At 39.3% G+C, this 22,958-nt stretch overlaps 1 protein-coding gene across 1 annotated transcript in view; it reads right to left on the reverse strand.

The window, feature by feature from the left end:
* Positions 1-22,958, reverse strand: part of tbc1d14 (TBC1 domain family, member 14) — a 59,362-nt gene extending 36,404 nt beyond the window's left edge. Inside the window, exons 1-3 of the mRNA XM_034676238.1 lie at positions 22,420-22,958; positions 16,930-17,683; positions 4,088-4,211 (exon numbers count right to left, since the gene is read on the reverse strand). Coding sequence (XP_034532129.1) covers positions 4,088-4,211; positions 16,930-17,683; positions 22,420-22,468 — 927 coding nt within the window. The 5' untranslated portion in view covers positions 22,469-22,958. The remainder of the gene's footprint in view (positions 1-4,087; positions 4,212-16,929; positions 17,684-22,419) is intronic.

Here is a 22,958-nt window from a genome sequence, read left to right on the forward strand (position 1 = left end):
ACTCCTGCGGTGGCACTAATGACATAAGTGGAACGTGTCATGAATTGGATAACGTGAATGGGCGTGAATTGGCAGAAGAAGAAGTTGACAGCTGAATAATAGCAGAAGAAGAAAACAGCAGAGAGCAGTGAAAAGATGTCCACTTCTAAACAATAGAAGAAGAAAGTAGGAGAAAAGGTGTTTCAAAGCTCCACGTGACCCAATCATGAAAACAAAAGGGAACGGACGGCTAATACATCAACGATGACACAAGGTGGGCACCTCCCTACAACGGTGTTTGCTCAAGTTGGGCCTATGACACCTCAGGGAGGCTCAACAGTTAGCTCTGGCATCCTAAAGTCATCCTCCAATCATCCTACATCCAAACTGAATGTAAAAGTCGTGTCAGTTCTGTCTTTTGTCTGTGTCATGTTTCTAATGATTGTGATAAAAAACGCTGAGTCGTTGGTTTTCTCATCATGTGTTGATCTTAAAATAGCTCAATGTGACTGATGGGGAGTGTTCAGGTTATTGTGCTGCAGGTGTTTGAGAACACACCTGAGAATGTACTTGGCTGCAGCACTTAACTACATAATGTTCTTGATCATTAAGGCACCTCCTGCTCCTCAGAGTCATTACATAATACACTGAACCTGTTATCCGTCCTGAGTCACTGTTATAATACTTATTACTTGTTACTCAATGTTTCCCCAGAGTTCAGTGATAAGCTCGGCTAAAAGGCATTAAAGCTGTTTGCTCATCCATTTGACCTTTAAACAACAGCTGCTCTGAAACACAAGCTTCCTAAGCACCTAGCTGAAGGCCTAATAACCTTTGAATGTAAACCACTAAATAATCATCAGGATATTTAGGGTGTCATTTCTTAAAGGTAATATATTAGGCTCTTTTTCATCAAAATATATTGGTCTAAGAGGTCCCCAAAACATGTCTTTAAATTCTACTGCTCAAGAAACACTTTGAAATCAGACGTTGGTCTGCCTGTAAACCCCTCTTTTTCAGCCCTGCTCAGAACAGGCTGTTTTCTGTGTCTGTGCCTTTAAATGAGAACGAGCTCTCTGACCACGCCCCCTCAGGAAGTGGATGTGGCCTCGGCTGTCCAGCACGTTGATCTAATGTTAACATGTTGGCTGAATATACACGGCTGCTCACAGACCCTCGTTACTTCAACCCTCTGAATTTGATCCAGAATCTGATCCTGATGTAGAGGCGCCTGCAGCAGGACCTTTCTGAACCATTGGTCACAGATTTAGTGTTTCTTGTTGTTTTATTTGTCAGTATGTCAACGTGTGTCTTGGTACACAGCGACGAATATATAGCTATGTGGCTATGCTAACTAGCGCTAGCACTTATCCATGGTAAATGAAAATCATCCACTAGATCTTCAAATCTGCAGACGTGGGGAGTAAAACTGACCTTTGTGTTTATTAAGACAGCCTACAACTAGCATGCCTCCCTCCTAAGCTCCTTGTTAGCACACATGTGTGCAGGTAATGAAAAATGGAGGAGGGGTTGAGTTGTATTTTAGACAGTCTATGGGCTGAACAAGCTCCGAGCTCTGACTCTGTTACAGACCGGATGTCGTTGTGACGTATGAAAAACACTGAAAACTGAAACGGCTCGTTTCACACACATTTACAGAAAGGTGGAGAAATCAGAACAGGGGCAGAATGAATTCTTTTCATTTCCAGGGGGTTTGCCAGTGACACGTATTTCAGGTAGAGAACCATTAAAAAGTCGATTTTTCATGATATGTCACCTTTACAGTCCAATCAGCAACTTGTGTTCGCATCAAAAGTGAGGTGAAATCCCACTAGGTATGTCTGCAAAAAAACAGTCATTTCTAAATTCATTCCCCCCCTTGGAGCAGCATCAGTTATCTGTTAGTGGTAAGTCTCAGCTTCACTGTAAACAGTAAGTTACACACAGTCGTCACTCTGGTTTACTTCAGCGGTATGAACCTGAAAGAAACTGATGTTCTAGTGATTTTCCTGTAATTAACAGGTCTAAAGTTTGATGAAATAACAACATCATGATGAAGATTAGTCAAAGGTAACAATGATAAAATGTTTGTTGGATCGATTATGTCTGATGCATTTCATAAAGTCGGGAAACCTTAACATTAATTGGCTTTCACGACACAGTATCAAGCAACTTTGACGCACAAGTGGACATTTTTACCTACTTTGTTTTATCATGAATCAAGTTTTCTGTTTTATCGGCTCAATTGATTTACTTATTTTTCATTTCCAGCACAACTTGACTGTTTTATATCTTGCACTTTTAACAGCTCAGGTCCGACACCTCATATTTTTCTATGATCTAATGTTATTTTCTTTTTTTAATCTTTTAAATCTCTTCTTAAAACTCATTTTTACAGACTTGCTTTTATGTGATGCATCCTTCCAACTGGTTTTGCTTCTATTTTATTATTATCATTATTAGTTTTTATCCAACTAATTAATTATTTATAGTTGTATTTGATCATTTTATATGACGATTTATCGTTTTTTTTTGTTTTTTTTAATTTGTTTCATTTATTATTTTAATGTTCCTAATTAATCCTTTTCACTTTTTCAAAGTTTCCCGATGTGATGTCGTCTTCTCATTCTGATAACCACTTTTATTGTCCTTTAATGCTTTTATTTACTTATCCATTTTTATTAATCTATTTTATTTATTTATCCTTGGAAAACCTCTTAAGCATTGATTTATTGGTCTATTGTCACACCACTTCATTCTGTTTAATTTATTCTTTTTAACCTCACATTGTATTCTGTTTGGCATTGTTTAAACTCCTCCTCCCTGTCAGTCTAAATGTTTACTTTGTTACTCATGCTTTGTTTGTCAAATCACTTTGTAAACATTTGTTTTTAAAGGTGCTATATAAATAAAGTTAATATTATTATTATCATTTTCATCTGCCCGTGTGCATTTGTATCTTGAGTGTAAAGCACTAACTTTGTCCTGAAACATTCTTTAATTATTTTTGACAAAGCACAGTTTGTCAGCTGCACTTGCATAACTTTTAGAGATAAATAAACATCATTACATCACTGTCAATCAGAGTTGGGATGTCATTACCACTGATGGCACTCTGCCTGCTTTTGCTCTCCATACACTGATTTTCTTGCAGACACCAAACCCTGCAGAAACATCATCAAACAGAAAGCTGAACACAGTCCATGCAGGCCAGAATTTGCAGATAGAGATTTCAGACATAGTGGTGTGTCACTGATTGCGCAATACACCCGAAACTAACTGAACCACCTGTGCAGGTGGTTCACGTGTCTGCCTACAACACCAGAAATGATTGCAGCAACCCAAACGAGGGTAACAGGCCGATAACAATGGCTGGCATCAGGGGAAGAAAACGTCATCATCTGCATACAATTGATTCTGTATCAGTTATTATGAAAGAACTATTAAACCCAGTACTTCAACAATGTCTGTCTACTCCACCAAGTCAGGACAGCATTAGTGTCAGACATTTCAAACAACATACAAAGGTAACCAAACAAACAAACAAACAACCAAACAACCAGTCTGTAAACAAACAAAAAAGGAAACTCTTGTTGGTTCATCCAACAAATATTTATTTGAAGGTAGAACACGGTCGAGATGAGCTTCAGATGTTTTGTGTAAACACAAAGTTTACCTCGGGGAGCAGCGAGGAGCTGATTTTAAGGTCGTCTTGTGAAATGTTGCTGAAGTTCAGCCACAGTTTAAAGAATAAACACACAAAACAGATACAAACTGAGGATAAGGTGTTTTAAAGGGTAATTCCAACATGTTTCACCTGAGCGATTTTATTTTGAGTGTTAGTTATGAGGGTAAACATTTTCTGTAATTGCTCCAATACTCTAGCATCAATGAGAAGACTGTGATGGCTACAACATAATTCAACAACCCTGTTTTCATCACTGAATGGAAGAACCCGATACTCCATTTCTTTGGTCTCCTGTAGTCATTGCCATTTCTGTTTCATGCTTATTCTGTATACGGTAAAGTCGATTCAAACTCAGTCTGAAGTTACTGGGTGGCCTCATTTATCATGACGATGCTATCAGCCTTAGAATGAGGATTCTACCTTTTGTATTCTCTTGGGGTCCTTGGTCTGTGTTTCTCGTGGCGGGACTTTTCCAAACAGCTTCCAGCCTGGATCTCTCGGCTCCACCGGACGACTGTCCTTCACCCTCCTGGCGAACAGACTCCTGAGAGACAATAGGAACACAGATACATAAATTAGGTTACTACTCGGCTGTGGCTCAATGGGTAGAGTCGGTCGTCAACCAATCGGAAGGTTGGCAGTTCGATCCCAGCTCCAGCAGTCACATGCCGAAGTGTCCTTGAGCAAGACACTGAACCCTGAATTGCTCCCTCTGTTGTTCTGAGGTGTTTGAATGTGAACAAATGAGATTAGCCAACACTGCTGGTCCCTCACTACATAGCAGCCTCTACCATCAGTGAATGAATGGGTATGAATGGGTGAATGCGACGAGTAGTGTAAAAGCGCTTTGAGTGGTCAGAAAGACTAGAAAAGCGCTATATAAGTACAAGTCCATTTACCATTTACTCCTCTGAGCTAAGTGTGTGTCCTTGCAAAACTACTAAAGAAAGGTTCCACAAAGGAGTCTTAGAAAGGAACACAAAGAGGAAACCTGTGTGGCTTCATGTGTGCTGGCAGCCTTATCATGATCTCATGATTGTATACCGCCTTAGATGTTTGTCATTTTTAACCACAGCACCACTTTGATGTGGTGGCGGCGCTGTATCGTAATCAATCCAGTGCTCCTGACAAGGAGCCGCCAGAACCACCAAAGAGGAAGAGAAGTGAAAAGTATACTGTAGAGACCGTAGACGCTACAGGTGAAGGCATCCCTAAAATCCCCCAAATCAGCACATGAATCTCTGAATGTTCAACCTACAGATTAATTGTCAATCAATCTTTATTCATAAAGCGCCAAATCACAACAAATGTTATCTGAAGACTCTTTCCAAACAGAGCAGGTCTAACAAAGACCCATCATCAAGACAGGATCAGATCCAGTCCCATCTTACACACAGGACTCAGTCTGATCTCATCTTAATCCACCATGAGCAGAGCACTTTGCAGCATTTAGCAAGTTACAGTGGCAAGGACAAACTTCCTTTAACAGGCAGAAACCTCCATCAGGACCAGACTCATGTTAGACACACATCTGCTGAGACCGTGTTGGAGAGAGGGATAGAGGGAGATGAAGAGAGAGAGATGATAGTGGTGAGACGGATAGTAGTAGTTGTAGCAGCTGGAGTCTGGAACGTCCACGGCAGCAGAGATCCAGAGGAACCTACGAGACAAGGGAGCTCAGGGACTCCAGAAAGGTCTATGGTTAGTAACTTTAATTGGACAGGGAGAGTTAAAGTAAGAGACAGGCAGCATAACTAAGAGCTGGTCAAAGCCTGAGCCAGCTCTAACTATAAGCTTTATCAAAAAGGGAAGTTTGAAGCCTATTCTTAAAAGTAGAGAGGGTGTCTGCCTCCTGGACCCTGACTGGTAAATGATTCCAAAGGAGAGGGGCCTGATAACTGAAGGCTCTACCTCCCATACTACTTTTTAAGACTTAAGGTGCGACCATGTGCACAGCACTTTGCAGCATTTAGCAAGTTACAGTGGCAAAGACAAACTTCCTTTAACAGGCAGAAACCTCCAGCAGGACCAGACTCATGTTAGACACACATCTGCTGAGACCGTGTTGGAGAGAGGGATAGAGGGAGATGAAGAAAGAGAGAGAGAGATGGTAGTGGTGAGACGGTTAGTAGTAGTTGTAGCTCAGCTCCCTCATGTCTTGGTTATGAAGAAGCTCCTACATGCTGATTATAAACGGATAAAGTAATAACATGTTATCACCTTGAACACTTTTGTTTACAAAAATATAGTTTCACAACAAAGTGGCACAAAAAAAAGAAAGACATGAAATAAAGTGTTTGATGCGTGGGAGAATCTTGAAACGACTATTGTGAGGTGTTGCTGGAAACAAAATACATCCAGCTAGTGATCAAATGTACTAACAGTTAGATAAACTATGTTCAACTGAAAAATATGAAGGAAGAATCATGATTTGAATCCAAACCATGATCCGTCTATAACCTAGCCAGACAGTCTGTGTACACGTATAACAGCAGGTATCAACCATTAACTCTGCTACAAAGAAAAATAAATCATTAAAGAATAGTTCCTTCCCTTCATCACTTCCTGCTCTGCACTGAAACTCCAGCGCCTGAAATCACCTAGTGTGTAAACAGCACATGTAAAGCTTCAGAAAGCCCTCCCTCTCCATTCAGCAGGCTCCACTGTGCCACTCAGTAAGCTGCTCCTTTCATTTGCTTTCACAGAGCTGTTAGCGGGGGCTTTAATTAGAGGGGGCTTTAATTAGAGGTCTGAATAGAGGGAAGCTGTGAAAAGACGTGAATAAAAGGGTCGGATAGAACTCTTCTCCAGGCCAGGTCACGTGACACAAACAGGCTGTGACATCAAAGAGTCCACGTCCTCCATTTGTCAGGGCTACATCTCATCGTCAATGATGAACTCACCGGTCAATAAGAGGAGTGTTAAATAAGTTGTGTTGAAACCACGCGCCCTTCCTGTCTCTCTCTGTGGACCCTGGAGATGTTGAAGTCTCTCTAAAACCGACCCTTGACCCTCTCAGTCGGTCCTGACCTCTCTGGTTCCCTGCAGGGCGGAGAGGACAGGAAACAAGCTGCCAAACTGTGAGCAGACACAGCTGCAGGCAGCAGACTGAAGGCTTCATCAGCTGATAACAGAGCATGTCTGCTGCAGGCTCCTGGGTTCCTCCATCAAGATAACAACAATGTGGGCTTCAGTCTGCTCTCTGTAACTTCATACTGGATCATGTAAAGGTTGTTACTGACAGGTACAGATTGTTTTGTAGAGTCTATGGGGCAGAGAACAAAGTTTGGGGTAACTGAGGTTTTCTGCAAAGTCGTTTTGTTGCAAAATATCTATTCTACATTTCGGTACTGAAAAATCCCCCATAGCAGGGTAAAATATAAATTATATTATCCATGATGCTCTATTTCTATCTTTCTTTAATTCCATCCTCATTTTTTATTTCTATTTTTTTCTCTTCACTTTTTAAAATTGTTATATTGTTTTTAGTAGGTTGTCTTGTATTATTTTACTCAGTTGTTGCTTTAAGTTCTTCTTAAATTCTGTATGTCTTGCTAATTCTGTAAGTCTCCCTGTCTTGTTTTGTTCATTATTGTTGAGTATTTCACAATGTAAAGCACTTGGTAACGTCCGCTTTGATGTGTTATAAAAAATGAACTATAATTATTTTTATTTCTTTTTCTATTTATTATTATTTCTGTATTGATTCTTCTTCTTCTTCTTCTTGTTTTATGTATTTTTATTAGTAGTAGTATAATTATGAATAATAATTATAGTTATGATTATAAGTATAACTATTAGTCATGGTTAATTTGGTATTATTATCTATTGTTTATTCTTATTATTTAAATGTATTATTAATTATTGTTAATTATGTATAATTTTTTATCCCTGTCTTTTTTTGTTCATTATTGTTGAGTATTTTACAATGTAAAGCACTTTGTAGCGTAAAATATTATTATTATTTATAATTGCATATGATGTATTATGTACCTGTATTATTAGAAGTATTATTATGAATACTAATTATTGTTATTTTTATTAGTATTATCTATGGTTATTTATGTATTCTTATTTACTATTATCTATTATTTATTAATAATTATTGTTAATTATTTATCATTATTTTTATTAATAATAATAATAACAATAATATTGTTTCTTGTATTATTTTATTATTATTATCATTATTATTATTATCATTATTATTGCGATTATTATTATTATTATTATTATTATTATTATTATTAGAACTGCACAGTTTAAAGTGCCTGATTGTTCAGAAAGCTGCCATGTTGTGAGGCGTATTTGTTGCTTTATAAGTCAGCTGTGAGCAAGTGGGACAAACTCTCTAACCGGGCCAAAGCTGTTGGTCTCTCAACTGTCTCTCTTTTTTAAATTTGGTCACTTTTAAATAAAAAATTAAAAAAAACACACAAAGCTTCTAAAAAGCATTCCTCAGATATTTAAGATGTGTAGAAGATAATTAAGCTGCGTGTGTGCATGTTTTATCACTGTTCTCGTCTGTTATGCAATGTGTGATAAACAGAAGCACGAGTCCGCTGCAGCGTGACCAGCTGATCACACCCAGCTGAGCACACACACACATTAACCTCGCCTCTCTGCTGCATGCAGTACGCCAGGTTATCTGTTAACTCTCAGCCTGCACACTTTTCTGTTGCATGCACATGTGCAGTCGGAGAGCACGGGAATGCACCTTAGAATGACTCTACAATGTTCACACCTCCGTCTTACGGCATGCTGCATATTTTCAACTCTGCAAACAGATACTGCAAGGTATGTCCTCATTCTGTGGCTGACTCCAGGCTTTGAGGAGGAAGTGCAATGGCAACACAGATGTCAAAAGCCAGCACATGATAGGCGTGTTCGGACGCACTGTGACAAAGCAAACAGCAGCCTTGTGTTAAAGTTCTTTTCAGGGAGAGAAAACAGAGAAACGATGATGGAGGACAGGAGAGGTTGGGCATCTAAAGGGGAAGGTTTTCACTCACAGGAAACACAAGGACTGACGAGGGATCAACTCAGAAAGAAACACTGAGGGGAGCAGACAAGAGGGAAGTAAAAGAAATATGATTCTGACCTGTGAAGAGACGACAAGAAAATGCTTTTATTTGGACTTCAAAGTCAGATAGTAAAACTTTTATCAGCTTTAGGACTTGTTCATGACGGATGCAATTCTCAGCCTACAGTAACAACAACAGACACGTGATTACAGATGTCTTATCACGGTTTTTGCACCTGATGTGGGTGTAAAGAGTATAAAACAGTGAAACACTTTGTTTTAGTTTAATCCACTGCACAGTCTTGACTTTTAAACGATTCTACAACACATTAAAGCACAGCTGAATATCCCTACATGTGCAGTTTAACCAAAATGAGGCGTCCTTTATCAACCTTCCTTTACTACCCAGGTTACTACTTTGTATTCTAGTACAGCTTTTTCACAAAACACGTCATCAAATCACCTTTATCTGCTTGACTCTTGGTTGTCTCAACATAAACTTACCTGACATTAAACAGGAGCGCTTTAATTTGTAAGTCCCGACACAGAGAGAAGCGTTCCTCGTTTCTTTGCTGCACTTGAAAGCATACGTGGGTGAATCACGTGCAACACGAGATCTCAAACAAGCATCAGATCAGGCTTCTTAAGCCGACGACACTGATCAGTTCTAAAGGGACTTTATCGATGGTGAAACTGATCTGTGAGACTCTCATAGGGGTCAGTCCTGCACACAAAGACTACAAACTCCTCCTCCTGTTTCAATAAGCTAACTCTATTTACTATAGAACAAATCAAAAACAGCAACAGACGTAGAAGTGCTAAAAAAATGTTTCATTGATGAAAGAGCATGCAAAGAAAAAAGTGATGATAACAGGGTGCTTTAAATAGAGCTGGGCGATAATTCAATAACGACAATTATTGTGATATAATTTTCTCAATATAAATATAACAAGTGTTCGCCTTTAAGTGCCTTAAACGCTAGTCTTGGCATTGAACAGCCAATCATGTTGCAGGGTGAGAGGTAGGCGGGGCTTAAAGACGTTTGAAGCGGAATGTAAACACAGCTGACCCGAGCGACAGCGACACTGAGGAAACGTAGAAACTCAAAGCCGAGTCGCTAGTCTATCACTGCGTCACCCTGGCATTAACTGTTATATCGAACACGTCCAATGTCCACTGTGACCATCATGTAAATCTCATCTCACACAAAAGACCTGCTTCCTGTTAACACCGTCAAAAATGAGGGATTCAAGAAGCTTATTAGAGAACGAAATCCAGATACAAGCTAACAACTTTCACTTAGGACCAAAAATCTGCCTTTAAATTTAAATTAAATAATGATTTGATATTAATACAATAGTTATCGATATCGACAATATTGATATCGTGATACTTTTTTTTATCTTTAAAACTCACTTCATCCTTTAACTGCCATTTATTTTCATTTATCTATTTTATTTATTAATTTGACCATTTATTGTTTCATTATTGTAATGTTCTTAATCTATCCTTTTCTATCTTCTCTGGTGTGAAGTTGTCTTCTTCTTAAAATATTTTCATTGTACTTTAATGCCTTTATTTATTTATAAAAATACCTCTATAACAAAGATGTATCGGTCTACAGTTTCACTTTATTCTGTTTAATTTGTTATTTTTAATCTTCTGCGTTATATTTTGTTTTTTTGCATTGTTAGAGTTTCTACCCTCCTCTCCATCTGTTAAGGGTTTATTGTTTTATGTCATTACTCAAGACACATTTTTACAGGAAAGCTTTCATTGTGTGATTTTATTTAATTTTAGCTCTGACTTTAAGGGTCTGCTTTATAAGTTTGTGTTTTTAAGTTTTAATTTCATTTAATTTTTTATCATTTCATTTTGCTTTGCACTTCTTCTTGTTTTTATTGCCCACTGTAAAGCACTTTGTTACCTGTATTGAAAAGTACTATGTAAATAAAGTATTATTATCCTGTCATCCTCCTGAATTCTGCCATGCTTTGTTTGTCAAAGCACTTTGTAAACATCCGTTTTTAAAGGTGCTATCTACATAAAGTTATCATATTATTATGTACAGAAGCAGAAACGATGAGGGTTGCAGCAATGTTTGCATTGTGTGCAAGAAAGTCTGTGAGCGCAGATTTATTCAATTTTATTTTATTATTATTATTTTTATTTTATTTTATTTTAAATGCAACAGGACAAAAATATAAAAGTATTAAACAGAACATAACAGAAAAGAAAAATGTAGATTTTGAAAGCAATAATCAAATGAAGTTATCAGGTATAGACTACATAACACAAAAAAAGGTGAGGAAAAATGGGTTGGACTATAAATGACGATCACTGATTTATTCTTGATTCTTGAAAAAGAGACAGAAGGAGAAGAAAATGAGGAAAATAAAGGTCTGTTTTTGTTGTGGGCGTATCTATCCGTGTTCTTGAATCTGGAAGAGTTTCTGTGACGAATAAGAGGACTGGAGTTTCAGCCAAATAAGAAATGTGACCTCAAAGCAGCTAAAATCTAAATCAAACAATAACATTTGCGCAGCAGAGAGGAAACTGTGACCTGGCTTTGAACTGCAAGCAAGCGATGACCTTGAGTGACCCCTGAACCACCATAAAACAATCCTGCACAGATTAGAGCGCAGAGGCCAAACTTCAACAACACTGAGACGCAACTTTTCCTGCAGACTTCATTGAAACATCATATTTCAGCTCTCCTGTAAGCCTGCAAACAAATATCCACAAAGCAAAGATTTGCATTCAGAGCAAGCGAATGTGCTCAATGTGACAGCTGAATGGCTGCAGCTATGGTCGGCTGCTCAAGTGGAACAGTGGAACATCTATGAGGGCTGCAGAGGAGCCTGTTCGGACGTGGAGTTCAGACTTTGAGCGTTTCAGTCGAGTGAACAGAGAGAGAATATTTAGGATTTCGAAACGCTTGTGTGCAAAGAGGTGATAAGGGTTCAAATACAAAGAGGAGACCTGGCACTGAAATACCAAACAAGCTAGTACAAGAAGAGGACAGCAGAGTTCTCCCCCATCATAAAGGCGCAGAAAAGAAGTCAAAGCAGGATGTTTTAGAGAAGGCAAACTTTTAAATCTGCTTCTGACTGGCAGACACAAAAAAAAAACACGTGAAGCATCAAACGAATCATTCTGAGGAGTATTGTGTCCAAGTTATCTTACCTATCAATGTACAGAAGCAGTGAAGGGGTCGCCATCCTTAAAACTCTGATTTAAAATCCTCCTCCGCAAAAAAAAAAATCAGAGAAGAATCAGCTGAAAGTTTGAATAAAGGAGAGGAAAGAAACCCTGAAGAAGTCAACGCTCCGCCTCAGTCCACACAGATTCCATAGTGTTCATCCAAAGTGGAGAGGGAAGTCCCATCCACATAGTATGTTCACGCAGACTGAGGAGGAAGAGGCATGCAGAGGCCTGACTTCACACATGGGAGGGGAGGAATGGGAGGAATGGGTGTGAGGAAAAGAAGTCTGAAGGGCACCGAGGGAATGAGTAACTTCTGCGACTGAGGGAGGAGAGACAACGGAGGGAGATAAGGAAAGGGGGAGGATTTGTGAACACATCACAGGGGAGGAAATCTGTCTCATCTTCATGACCGTCAAAGAAAAGTTGTTTAATGGAGGGTGTGAAACAGCGTCACTTCATCACGACACACCCTCTTCACCTCCGACTGCTCAAACAACCACAGAGATTCACTGAGACACACATCCAGAAACACTGATCAGTTTGTGAAGACGCTTTAGCTTCAGATCTGCTCACATACTGTATCTTCCTCCTGCAGGATCTGGTATCTCATATCTCCTACTTCGTGTCTCTACCTCTTTTTGCAGCCACATAAACAAAAGTTCTGCAAAGAATGAAGAGGAAACTGTACTGAACATGCACAACATTTCCTCTAAAAAGGAATAGCTTGCATGGTTCACACACAGAGAGTCTTTCCTCATGCAACTGTTATCTCTTCTTAAAAACAATTTGTTTTACATATTTTCACAGGGGTCTGGCTGTAGTTGCGTCAATCTGCCACACGGCGGATGCAGCCCCGAGGAGAGCCGTTAGTTCATAACTACAAAGAAGAAAGAGTTGATATCAGGTGCTGGGAAATCTCTGTGAAAACAGACCTCTTCAGCCATCAGAGCTCTGTGAGGAACTTCTTCAAAATAAAAGAACGTAAGTAAGCAACAACTCTGCACAGGAAGCGAGTCAGAGAGCAGAAGGGAGGGGGAACTATTCGATAAATGAAGCACTAGTTCCCCCTGAATATTGAATAATATTTTGGTTTGAGATACCGATCCCTGTCGGTTTGACTCATCCGCACTGTCAGTACTTTCTGTGTCCTCATGGTGGCGCTATAGACATGAACAAAGGTAACATGAACCCTGATAACAGAGGTGCAAAGAGGCTCAGATATGCAATGGCCACTTTTAAAAACAAACAGAAGAAGAAGCTTTTCCAGATTTTGATGCTCAGATCTAGGGCGGGGCGATAATTATAGTGATATCATTTTTCTCAATATAAATATAACAAATGTTTGAAAAAAATCCATATATATATATATATATATAAACATGTAAGTACACCCCTAACCACTGTGAAGGGAGAGGTCGCTAATGAGCTTTAAATGCTAGTTTCCACCCAACGTTAGACAGAAGAAGACGGCATTGAACAGCCAATCATGTCGCAGGTTGAGAGGTAGGCGGGGCTTAAATACGTTTGGAGCGGAATGTAAACACAGCTGAGACGAGTGACATCAAACATCACTCTGCCCGAAACTCTAAGTAATCTTAAAGGGGCAGTACTCAAAACAACACTCTATAAACTGATACACAGAACACAGTTTGATATAGATTTATTGTAAATTTAAATCAAATTATACAAATAACCACAACCAAGAAAAATAAAAATCTACAAACTAAAACTTCACAAAAATCTCATCTTACATTACAGACCTGCTTCCTGTTAGCACTGTCAGAAATGATGTTGTGATTTACCTACTTTAACAACATGCTGTTGTGATTTACCTACTTTAACAACATGCTGTTGTGATAGTCACATTTCTGTGTTTTTTATTGTCTATTTGGGACTTTAAAGTCTCTTTAACTTCTATCTGACACTTTACAGTCAATTGTTGCTTCCGTGTTGATCCTTTGTTTTGTTTACTCGTAGACAGGAAGTTAGGCTTTTTTATTTTCAGTTACGTCTACTGCTGCACACCTGATACGATGATGTCAATTATTTGCAGGTTTGCAGCCACACCCTTTTAAAAAATATACAACCCGATTAAACAATGAAATTAAATATATTTTTCAGCAAGTTAGAGAGTGTTTGGGAGTTTTTGCCTTCTTTGACCGTCTCTCTTCTCCTACACACCTGTCCCCTGACATCAATGGTGGAGGATGCACTCTAACGCTACGCCGTAAAAGTTGAACTTCATGTACCACGGAGTCCTACATGACAATAACCGCCCATTTCATTGACGGAAGGAAAACTTATTCCCATGTGCAACACCGGTGCTGTTATGTAACAAGCCTCTGAGGACTTTACAGCCTTGTCTTTGGAATTTATTACCTAACTATGTAATTATAATAACAGTCTTTATTATCTCATTATAAAAGCAGCTCTCACAGCTTGAACAAAAACTTGTATCTCATCTAATTATACTCATACGCACATCCTAAAACATCCCAGCAGGTGTCAGGTTACAGCTGACTTGAAGCAGCCTTTTCCAGAATTAAAAACGTGACAGTTTGACGAGCTGCTGTGACACTGTTCATTAAAAGGGACAAGTGGAGCTCAATAAAAAACTAGAATGTGTCAAAGCAGGGATGAGAAGGTCTTTGTGTTATTGAGGACAAACACATCATCAATATGTTAAGAAAGCAAAGCCCAGCCTACTACTACTGTATGTAAATAAGGAGGTCCTTGTGTGTTTACAAACAGAGCGCTTGTGTGTTTGTTTGATCACCACTGACGATCCTCTGCTCTCTTGGAGTAACGCTTCTGACGTGCTAATGTTTCCACTAATGGTTAGCAAATTATTTAAAACTACATTTAACTGAAAATAACATGACTCTGTAGTGGAAGTCACTGCATTAAAAACAGACATGACTCTGTAGTGGAGATCACTGCATTAAAAACAGACATGACTCTGTAGTGGAAGTCACTGCATTAAAAACAGACATGACTCTGTAGTGGAAGTCACTGCATTAAAAACAGACATGACTCTGTAGTGGAAATCACTGCAAGGACTCAATATCACTTCTAAAACCATTGTCTGTGAACACAGTTCATCCCTGCATCCTCAAATGCAGGTTCAAACTGAACCATGCAAAGAGGTAACCATATCTTAACATGATCCAGAAACACCAGAGACTTCTCTGGACCTGAGCCCGTTTATGATGGACTGGGTGGAAGTGGAAAACTGTCCTGTGATCTGATGAATCAAAATCTGACATTCTTTTTGGAAATCATGGACGCTGTGTCCTCCGCTCTAAAGAGGAGAGGGACCACCAGGCTTGTTATCAGCTCACAGTTCAAAGCCAGCATCCCTGATGGTATGGGGATCATATGGGTCCATGGCATGGAGAGCTTACACATCTGTGAAGGCTCCATTAATGCTGAACAATATATACAGGTTTAGGAGCAACATATGCTGCCAACCAGACAATGACGTCTTCAGGAAGACCTTACATATTTCAGCAAGACAATGATAAACCACACTCTTCACGTATTACAACAGCATGGCTCTGCAGTAGAAAAGTCCAGGTGCTGAACTGGCCTGTCTGCTCTGTCCTCACTACACATGTACCTGTGGAAGAGGAAGTAACATCCCCACACAGAGAACTGAGAAGTCACTATTGCAACAAGCAATGTTGTTTTTACAAACACAGATGCTGTGTCGGCCAATCAGGAACGAAGGAACTCTTACCCAAGTCAGATTTGTGAAGCAACTTTAAGGAGTGTCTACTTCTGTGAGGCTTCAACGGGGCTTTCATTAGAGTCTGCAACATGCTTTATAGATTGCCCATTCATTTCTAATGTTAAAAGTCAGGTTGTGTCTGCATCACTAGCTTCTACTTAAACGAAAACTCACTGTCTTCTTCTGCGTGTGATTCTACGTGACCATTCAAAAAACTCCCAAAATGGCGAGCAAACTTTTATTTGGTGCAGCTACAGCACCTCGCTTTCATCTACCATCTCTGCCCTGATTTGCTCTGCTGTATGAGCCTTAAAGTGTGGTACAGGCTAGCTAGTTACTGAGTCTTCTTCTGCTGCAGAACCACATGCTTAGACATTGCTTGGACAGTAATGTGACTTGAGTGCATAAGTATATGTGAAGGATTATACTTGTGTAATAGCTGACTTTAAGTAAGGCTGAGAAGTGGCTTAAAGAGGTCCAAGGGTTTGGGTTGAACAGAGCCCGGGTTGTTAGGGTTAGGGCAAGTGTTCGTACGAGGTGAAAGGTAGCAAACAGGGTTGAAGGTTAGGGTTAGGTACTAAGTCCATGGACAAATATTAGGTCTCATACTGAATATGAACCTTCTCGTACTGCCCTCTCACACCAGGGATCATGTGACCCCAATGGCCACAGATAATGATAACAACCCCCTGTGAGTACTATTAGCATACCAATGACTTGTAGAAGCTTTTAGTTAGCTCTAGCTCTATTCCCAGTCTGGTCAGAGCTAAAGAAGCTGTACGGAGAAGAAATGAAACGTCCTCTAAGTATCTCTGCTATGGATGCAAACTTCAAGTATTTTCTGTGATCGATCTTTGGAAATGTTAACAATCAATTATTGATTAATCATTAACAAAACGTTAACGTTTTCCATGTCAAAAACAATGCCAATTAATCCCTAATCTCTACCAATCCCTAATCTCTACCAAGTCAAGTTGCCTTTTGGATCAAGCTCTAAGTTACCACATACCCTCACAGATACGTGCAGCTGGATCTTGCAGAAGTCATTCTGTATTATCTTAGTTTTGTCTCATTGCACATCTCTTCAACATTTAAAAGCTAGATGCCCCATGCAGATCACCTGTTGTGATAAAGCAACAACATTTTGGCATGTCAGGTGGAAAAACAAGAACTTTTTTGTAGATTTTTCCCTGTAGGCTGAAAAATATCAAACAATAAAAGCAAAATAGTGATAATGAAACTCCTCTAGTGGAAACTAGTGTTCCTGTAAAGACAGACAAACTGAGCTGTGTGTGTGCTCACCTGTTGAATAAACTTGCTAGAGGTCCCAGTTTCTTCTGCCTCCCATCCTCCTCCTGTTCACTGACCCCTGACCCTGGACTCCAAAGGTCTCTGGAGTTCCCCGGTGACGATGACAGGGTCACATCTGAGAAGTGAGCTGAGTTGCTGACATCAGTCTCTAAGGTAACAATGGCGCTGGAGTCTGAGGTGACAGTGAAATCCAAGATGTCTTCATTGGAGACGGATAGTTCGGTGCTCATGCTCGACACGCTGCACACAGAGATGTCATCGCTGCGGTTCAAGGCTCCGCCCCCCGTGGTGGTGGATAACCTGAGGGCGGGGCTGAAGAGGCGGATGGAGTCGTACCCACTGCGAGGGAAGGTAGAGGACTTACGGAGGATGGTGTTGCTGTCAGATGGATGGTTATCCAAAGGCAGGGTTGCAGGTGAATCATCAGAGGAGTCCAGGATGAGGCCTCTGTTGCCCGCGCGCTGGTGGTTGTGGATGATCGGCTCTGGGGGGTTGATCTCTAGCGTCGGGATCCCTGAGTCCTGTGAGGACAAACTGTGGCAGTCCTGGTTCAGGTCTGAGCAGCTCTTCTGGGGGCTGCTGTAGTAGATGGGTGTGGAGGAGCAGGTTGGCGTGTAAGTGGGGAGGATGGACTCGCTGAGCATGCTGGGAACATGGCAGTGGTTGTTGGTTTGAGCGTGGAGGTCAGAGGGAGACGGATTGTTCACAGCGCAGCCATTTTCCACTATGGCTCCTCCAGACACGCCTGCAAAAAGAAGAAGAGCTTTAATGTGTTTGCATGAAATACATTTTCACAATTGTCTTTTTGTTGCTGCCTGCAGTGCCCGGGTTTGATGCAGCTTTTAAAAAGTTGCCATGCACGTTGTAACGTTTGGTGGCTTCATGAAATGTTAATTTTTGGTTGAGTAGATACGTATCATCACGAACACATCCACTATCGATCCATTAGCCACATAGTAAACATTAATAGATATTAACGATTGCTGACACATGCAAAAACAACTGTAGGTGATAAAACGTTGCAATACCTCAGTCCTAAGAAGTAAGTCAATCCCTTTAGGAGGTTGCGATTTAGCATTTCACACAAATTCAACCAACGTCTTCAACTTTTTTGCAAATTTGATCAATTACCCTTTAAACCCCACTCCTGAGGAAAATAATAAGACAGCATAAATAAAGCAAATAACATGCATTACATGATTATTCTCCTTATTCTTAGATAACATGTCCACTGTGGAATTTGTATTTTATGGCATTTTACTTTCACTTTCATTCCTTTTTTACACGTTTTATTCTGCATCCTGACACCAGAAGTCATGTCAGAAGACAAACACCCTCAGTTCCTGGTTGTTCCAAAGTCCTTGTATTTTCCCTTTAAATCTAGATTTTAAGATATAAAAGAAGCTTTAACACTGCCACTTAAACTATCATGTTTTTTTTAAAGCTGGCAGTTAATATGACAAAAATGGAAAAAAAAAAAGTATCCTGCACAATCCTAGAAGTATGAATATGTGAGAAAAATAACTGGGTGTAAATAAATATTTTAAGTCTGATGAAACTGTTTTTCTTTTTTTAAAGTTATATTTTTTGGGCATTTTTGCCTTTATGAAAGGACAGCTGAAGAGAGACAGGAAACACAGTGAGGAGAGAGAGAGGGGGGGGGGGCATGCAGTAAATAGTCGCAGTCAGGAATCAAACCAGCAACCTAAGGGACAAGGACTATAGCCTCTGTAAGTTGGGCGCTTAGACCGCTAGGCCACCAGTGCCCCCAAAAAAACAAGTCAAATTTTAATAATTTATAATAAATAAAAATTTGGTTTTAAATGTATAATAATAATACAAAATGACAGCATTTTTCCCCATAATGCCTTAATTTTTTTAGATGTGAAAAAGATGGAAAAATAAAGATCTTTAGTCCTAATAATGTTTTTTTTTTCACAAATACATAAGTGACAGGCAGTACATTTTTTATTCACTGTATGGTTTTAGATAAGGTTTCTTGTTAGAGCTGTCTACAGTTATCACAATGTAATTAAAGTCCTTAATCATGCTTTTTTTATTGCATGCTACCTTGTCCCCTTCAGGACACCATAGTTAGGCTGCTGCAGAGTCTCCCTGTTTCCTGCTGCTGCCATTTCACTTTGAATAAACTCCCAGACGGCGTTGTAAACAAGTCAAAAATAGTACGCACTATGCATAAAACTTAAATGAAATATCAGTGAAGTACACAAAAGCTGTCTACTCCCTCTGAGTCATGGTTTCAGAGCACACTGGTGTAGCTGTGCAGTATACACTACCAGTCAAAAGGTTGGACACACCTTCTCATTCAATGTTTTTTATGTATTTTAATTATTTTCAACATTGTAGATTAATACTGAAGACATCAAAACTATGAAATAATCTGGTTTTACCATGATCTGGATTACAACAGTAGTCAAATAGGGCTATCCATTGTGTACTAACCCTACCTCTGAACAACACAACTGATGGTCTCAAACACATTAAGAAGGCAAGTCATTCTACAAATGAACTCTTGACATGGCTCATGTTCATTAGAAACCATTCCAGGAGACCACTTCATGAAGCAGACTGAGAGAATACCAAGAGTGTGCAAAGCTGTCATGAAGGAAAAAGAAGGGCTACTTTACAGAATCTAAAATATAAAACATATTCTGCTTTGTTTAACACTTTTTTGTTCATTCAATAATTCAATATTTGTTCTTTCATAGTTTTGATGTCTTCAGTATTAATCTACAGTGTTTACAATCATTAAAATAAATTCAAATCCTTGAACGAGAAGGTGTTTCCAAACTTTTGGCTGGTAGTGTAAATGTGAAGAATAAATCTATAAGTCGGGGTCATAAGTCGATATCATTGAATTTATTTGATTCCAGAATCAAGAAACTGCCAGGAACTGCTTTGTATTTTTCAAATGGACTTAAAAACTGTTTTTAAAATGAAAATTAATGGAAATTTAAACATGCACTTTAAAAAATGTACGACTGAAAGTGTGTAATTAACGTCACCACTTCTAGTTTTTATGCATGTGTATCTTCCTTTTGTATAGCCCTTTATTTGAGCTGGTCTTCATTCATTCTGCAGGGCATGCATGCTCTTTGTAAATTTGCACCCATAAACCATCAAACCTGTATTTTTTTTAAGTGCCATTTGATTAAAAACAGTAACAGGAAACAGACACAGAGGAAAGTAGAACTCCAGATCACTGTAATGACAGTTAGATATTACAGTGGTGCTTTTTTTGGTGTTTACACATTCATACATGTCTCAGGTTTGATATCAACGATGACGTCTACCATCCGAATACAGTCCCAGTGATCAATACAAACAATAAATATACTGAATGGTTCTGTTTATCGATGCTGGGATCAGAGAAATGGGTGTTGAAGGTTTTAGAGGTGGAAACTAATCCCTCAGTGACCAGCCTGTAACAGGAGTCTGTGCTGTAATGTGAGCAGGGCCACAGCAAGGCTACTTCATACTCTAACACCAGCTGGGAGGCTAAGCTAAAGCTAGTGTGTCTAAGCTCTCAGGCTGCACTAATCGAGCTGCTGGATCGAGACATTTGGACTTCTTTTGTTGCAGTTAGAACGATATGAATCCTCTACGCATCGTTGTTTTACACACAGGTACATGAGGGTGATGTGAAGGGAATATATCCTTAAGTGAAACACAGCACAGAGAAAAAATGGTGTTTTCCTTTCAAGCTCAAAGCCAGGTTCTTAGAAAGCTCTAAACCCTGACCTGCAGGTTGTCATGTGAGCCCGGCTGCTAGACTTTGTCCCAAAACACAGCAACAGGTTGTTCCTGTGCCACTGTGGAAATAATCTACAACCACAGGTCAGTGGCACATGTCACCCTCTGTGGAAACTCATTATTATTACCTCGATGCACCGCTGGGAAAGTGGACGCTGTGTTTGTAGAGAGCTGGATTTAAAGTCACTCATCAGGTTTTTAATGACTCCAGCATTGAAGTGTGGAGCCACACCAGCAAAGTCATGCATAAACCTCATCAAGGCTGTTGTTACTGTCAGCACCACCCATCAACGTGCACACACACAAACACGTTCTGCAGGTCGTTAAATTATCACTAATAAGTACAATAAGTGATATCTGTAATTCAAAGAAGCCTTATGGACTGCAATGCTCGGTGTAATGAACATAAGATCGAGCACATGACAAATACTTAAGTTGTCTCTGATTTTCTGGCCTACATAAATCCAGCGCCTCCTTTCAGGTCAGCTTTACTTGCACTGGGCACCCAAAGGTTTGATTTCATGACCGTTGTTGAGGTGGAAAAACTTCTTCATGGATATAATTAAAACAATAAAACAAATCTGACATCATGCCTGTGTAAAATGAGTCCATAAATTCTCCCTCAGCAAGTGTTATATGGTGTTTAATTTGTTTTTATCACAGATTTAACATTATGAATGCCAAATTAAAGACTGGTTCCACATCATTCACTGAAAGCAATTTACACTGTTGATGAATGCAGTTTAGTATGTTTGCACATTTACTTTTTAATCATACACCTGTTGTACTAATTACATTTAGTGTAATAAATGTATTAAACAAGTAATTATCTTCAAAATGCAACATAACGTGATAAGGACCTTTAACAGCTGTTAAATGCAGTTTTGTTCTGTTATATGCTCCCTTCATATTGTGCTTTTATTATGGAAAACTAAAAATGTATTCAAATTATATGCATGCCGAATTGAAGACTGGTTTCATTGATCAAAGCTACAATAAAAAGAAAGGTGCAATATTTAACGATGCATGCATGCAACTTAGATTGCTCTCAGATGAAGTTTGGTTACATGCTCGATTGTCAATATATTGTTTATTTCTAATAATTTTGTATGTCTTCAAATTGAATTTAATGTATGCCGAATTGAAGACTAGTTTTACTGGTTTAATAATGAAATGTTAAATTAAGTTCAAAAAATAAGAAAGATGCTATATTTAACAATGCAACTTTAATTGCTATGAAGTTGAGTGGGGTTTGGTTTAATGCTCGATTTTCATCATATTATTCATTTCTAAAAATTAAAATGTGTTAAAATGCAATTATATGTATGCCGAATTGAAGATGGGTTTTATTGATTTGAATAATACTACATGATATGTTTCATTAGTTGTGTGATATTACATTATGAGTTTGAAATTGACTTAAAGTATCATTAAAAACAGGTTGTTGGTGATAGGTTTCACTTTCTAAATCTTGGGTTATGATGTATGATATGAATGCCGAATTAAAGACAGGTTTGGATTTAATAGGAAAATGCATTGTGTGATATTGAATAGCTAATACAATACAAAATAATTGAGGATTTATTTTATTTGACCTTTTTTTAAACGAGGTTTGGTATGAAGGGAGAACAGCTTTCACAGCATCAGGGCAGAGTTCATGAAGTGTGTGTGTGTTAACACCTGTGACAGCATGTGCTAGAAACCTACCACAGTGGCTTTCTCTCCGGTCCTGGGCACCGTGGGTCGTGTTCGCCATGCTGCCGCCGGTTGATGCTACAGGTGGGTGGCAGGTAGCCGCCGCTGCCCGGGGCGGTCCATGATGATGCTGAGTTAGTCCTGGACCACCATCACCTTCTCACCGCAGTCTCATGCACACACACAGCCCCAGCGTGGTGTCATGAGTCGGGATTGAAGCACATATATTCCGCTTTGACAGGATGGGGAATAAATAAAAGGACGTAGAACCGGACTAACTCGCAAAGTGGACTCGCTGCTGACGTTCACTCACCGCTTCCTGAAGTGCGACAGAATCAGCCGAGGAGGGAGAGACATATCCTGCTCTCACAGCCTCTCTACACTCTCCTCACACAGAGAGAGTTACACACATTAACACATCTTATAAGTTTATCCGGCATCGTTTATATTTCATACCTGTCTCTGTACACTTCCGCCGCCATTTTAAAACAAAGTTGTGTTGAGTGCTGAGTAATCGAGTCAAGACTGCTCACCGTCGATGGATGGATTCA

This window comes from Notolabrus celidotus, chromosome 23 (genome assembly GCF_009762535.1).
Source record: "Notolabrus celidotus isolate fNotCel1 chromosome 23, fNotCel1.pri, whole genome shotgun sequence".
Classification (NCBI taxonomy): domain Eukaryota; kingdom Metazoa; phylum Chordata; class Actinopteri; order Labriformes; family Labridae; genus Notolabrus; species Notolabrus celidotus.